Source organism: Nothobranchius furzeri, chromosome 11, assembly GCF_043380555.1.
Source record: "Nothobranchius furzeri strain GRZ-AD chromosome 11, NfurGRZ-RIMD1, whole genome shotgun sequence".
Lineage (NCBI taxonomy): Eukaryota > Metazoa > Chordata > Actinopteri > Cyprinodontiformes > Nothobranchiidae > Nothobranchius > Nothobranchius furzeri.
The window spans coordinates 51,433,154-51,436,390 of record NC_091751.1 but is presented as its reverse complement, the minus strand read 5'-3'; the positions used below and the strand labels follow the sequence as shown (position 1 = coordinate 51,436,390).

Here is a 3,237-nt window from a genome sequence, read left to right as displayed (position 1 = left end):
TGTTGAAAACGATGACTTTACCTCAGCGTCTGTGTCACATAAAAACACATCATTACCTGAAAATCAAAACACGCAGCACCAACACAAACACATAGAAGCTACACTTTAATAAAGAAACAGTTTGCACGTGCAACAGCACTCAGTGACAATGTTTCCAGGGTATGAGTATGATGTCAACCTCGACTTGCAGGTGTTGGATGGGGGTAGTGTTTTTTTTTCTGTTGTTTTTTTCTGCACAACCGAAAGGTGCTTATATTTGTTCTGCTAGACACAAACATGTTCAGTCGGAGATGGATAAGTTGCCTAATTGGTTAATTGGCCACATTTACAAGGATCTCCCCTTTAGTTTGAGTTTGATGAAACTTTGATAATCTTAATCGGATGATAAATCCCGACAGGTGATTTGTTATAGATGCATGAACCTTCCTGGCACAAAGCTGTAAAAACAGAGCAACACTGGGCAGCAAGTGAAAGTTGACACTGGCCATTTAGGTTCTCACCTGGACTGGAAGTGCACTGTTTAAATGTTCACAACAACAGCCTGATGAGGGAATTTGTCATCTGAGGAAGTTTTACTCCATAAAGTGGTCATATTGCATCCTGGATTATGTTTTAGATTGAGGATTGACGCCCCCTGGTTGTTTCAGGTACAACTAACCTATCTGATCACATTTTACAGGTAAATTGCTTCAAATAATATTTTTTTAAAAATTTATGTTTAATTTAATCGAATAATCAATCATAACTTGCGCTGTTATGATTTTTGGCGTTCCAAATGTTTCTAAACCCTCTTGCTCCGCCCCATTTGGGTTGGTCCTATAAGGTGAGACTCATATAAACCTCAGCTCACTCACAGTTTAGGTGAGACGGGCTTCAGTGCTCGGGCAGGTATGACGGCAGATTCACGTTTCTTTGGAGACTGCGTTAGACACTACGCGTCCTGACGCACAAAGAGCTTTACGCACAGAAGTCTGCTAGTTATTGTTTTCTGCTGCAAAACCTCTGAGGATGAAGTTGGAGGTGTTGTGTGGATGTCATAACGTGAAACACTTGGAGGCGACCGGGGAAGCAGAGAGGAAACCGAGGTCTCTTGCTTCTGCAGAGGAAGAGCTGGGGTCGGACGGAGACTGTTTGGCGCACAGCCCTCCACCACCTGCTCCCCCGTGTGGAGGGGGTAAATCCAAACCGTACACGCGCAGACCAAAACCCCCGCTTTCTTACATCGCTCTCATCGCCATGGCAATTCGAGATTCCCCCTCTGGACGCCCGACTCTGGCGGAGATCAACGATTATCTGATGAAGAAGTTCCCGTTCTTCAGAGGCAGCTACACCGGCTGGAGGAACTCGGTCCGACATAACTTGTCTCTTAATGACTGCTTCCTCAAAGTGCTCCGGGACCCGTCTAGGCCCTGGGGGAAGGATAATTACTGGATGCTGAACCCTCAGAGCGAGTACACCTTCGCTGACGGTGTGTTCCGGCGCAGGAGAAAACGCATCAGCAAGAAGTTCCACCGGCAGCAGGAGGTGTCCGGGCGCGCGGAGGAGGCACAGATGAATCCATCATCTCCAACCACCGACTCATGTCCCAAGTTCACCAGCTCCTTTGCCATTGACAGCATCCTCAGCAAGCCGTTCAAGGGAGACCTAACCACGAGGTCCACCCCTCTTTACCCTGCGCTCGTCTGGCCACCGTACTCCGGACTTCTGACACCTCATCCAAATCCACCTGCTTTATATTCTTTTGTTTAGTTATTTGGACTCAGTCGGTGCAGAAGAGCATAAAAACAGACTTATTGATTAAAACCATCATGAGTTTTGAGGAAAAGAGGTTTTGTTTTGTGTGGAAACTTTAACTTGAATTATTTTTGTGATAAAATTGTGTTTGTTGCACTTAATGGTTGTTTTCCTTTCAACTGCATGACTTTCTCTGCCCCCAGCAGAGAGCTATGTGTTCTAAATGTTACTGAATTAAACTCTTAGCTGTGGGGTTTCACCCACGAACATTCAAGTGCACTTAGAACATTTTTTCCCTCATTTGTTTCTAAAGAAACATTTTTCAACTGAATAAAAAGTAACTTATTATGACTTGATGTGTTTGATTTTGGAATATGAAAACTTGAAATTTAAGTCAGTCACGTGTTTTAAGACAGCAGCAGGCGTGGACAGGCTGGACCGCCGCTGGTCAAGGATGCGCCGCCGGGGGCCAAAGCAAATGGCAGAGCTCCTTGAGGCCAGCGGGCCATAGGCCTTGGCAGACAAGATCACTCCAACTGCAAGGAGGGCGGCGAGTGTGGCAAGGGGGCTGCCAGAGCTCAGACCACCACCACCGGTCTTGAGGAGCAGCAAGATCAAACCGAGAAATGGCAATAGAATTTTTTTAAGTAAAAAAACGAGGTCCGGAGGCTGTGATCAGGCAATCAGTGGCGGAGCTTGATATGTGCAACATGTGCGGCCGAACAGGGCGGCAGTCTGCAGGGGGCGGCATTTAATTTCCTTTTTTTTTTTTTCTAAATTTTTTTTTTATTTTTAGCATCAACCAATACATAAACAAAACATAGAAATTGCATGTTCTTAATAATAATAGTGATGATAATAATAATATTTCTGTAATAAAAGCACAACAAAGTGTAACCCATATCAACTACTCCCTGTCACATGACCCACGTCAGCTGATGTGAGGTCCCTCTCCTGATTGGCTCCTTCCACGTCGCGGCAACCACGAAAGCTGCTCCTGCCGTGGCTGTAAGCTTGTTGCTTGTAGAACGGCGTTGGAAAACAAAGCGTTTTTCTCCCCTCAATTCATTTATACTCTAATTTTACCTCAGCGGTAAGTGTTCTTAACATCTACCAATAACACCCTTTTACTTGTCAGTGACCAGTCGATCGTTTTCGCTATAAAAAATGACCTTGTTCGGCGGGGTTCCCACCACGAGCAGAACTCCGGTTCAAAAACGCTGTTTTTGAAACACTTTTATTTACTTAAGCACTTTAATGGGCTTAACTTGAAACCAAGAGCAATCGAATGATTATTGTTATGTGTTGCCTTGAATTCGGCTATGCTGTCTGTCAGACAGTTGTTTTCCTTTATTGTTGTTTTTGTATTTGTTTGTAGCAAACGTTACTGGAATGCATAGATTGAGCTACGTAGCCAAGATGATTAATAATTGACCTGTTGTACATTCGTGATATGTTTACCGGTAAACTGAATAGAACTTGATGTGCTAATGAACGTTTCTC

At 44.4% G+C, this 3,237-nt stretch overlaps 1 protein-coding gene across 1 annotated transcript; it reads left to right on the top strand.

The window, feature by feature from the left end:
- The first annotated feature begins 861 nt into the window (after positions 1 to 861).
- Positions 862 to 2,085, top strand: foxq1a (forkhead box Q1a). The gene has a single exon (XM_015956800.3). The coding sequence runs from the start codon at positions 1,009 to 1,011 to the stop codon at positions 1,747 to 1,749; it is 741 nt and encodes a 246-aa protein (XP_015812286.3). The 5' UTR covers positions 862 to 1,008; the 3' UTR covers positions 1,750 to 2,085.
- The last annotated feature ends 1,152 nt before the right edge of the window (positions 2,086 to 3,237 follow it).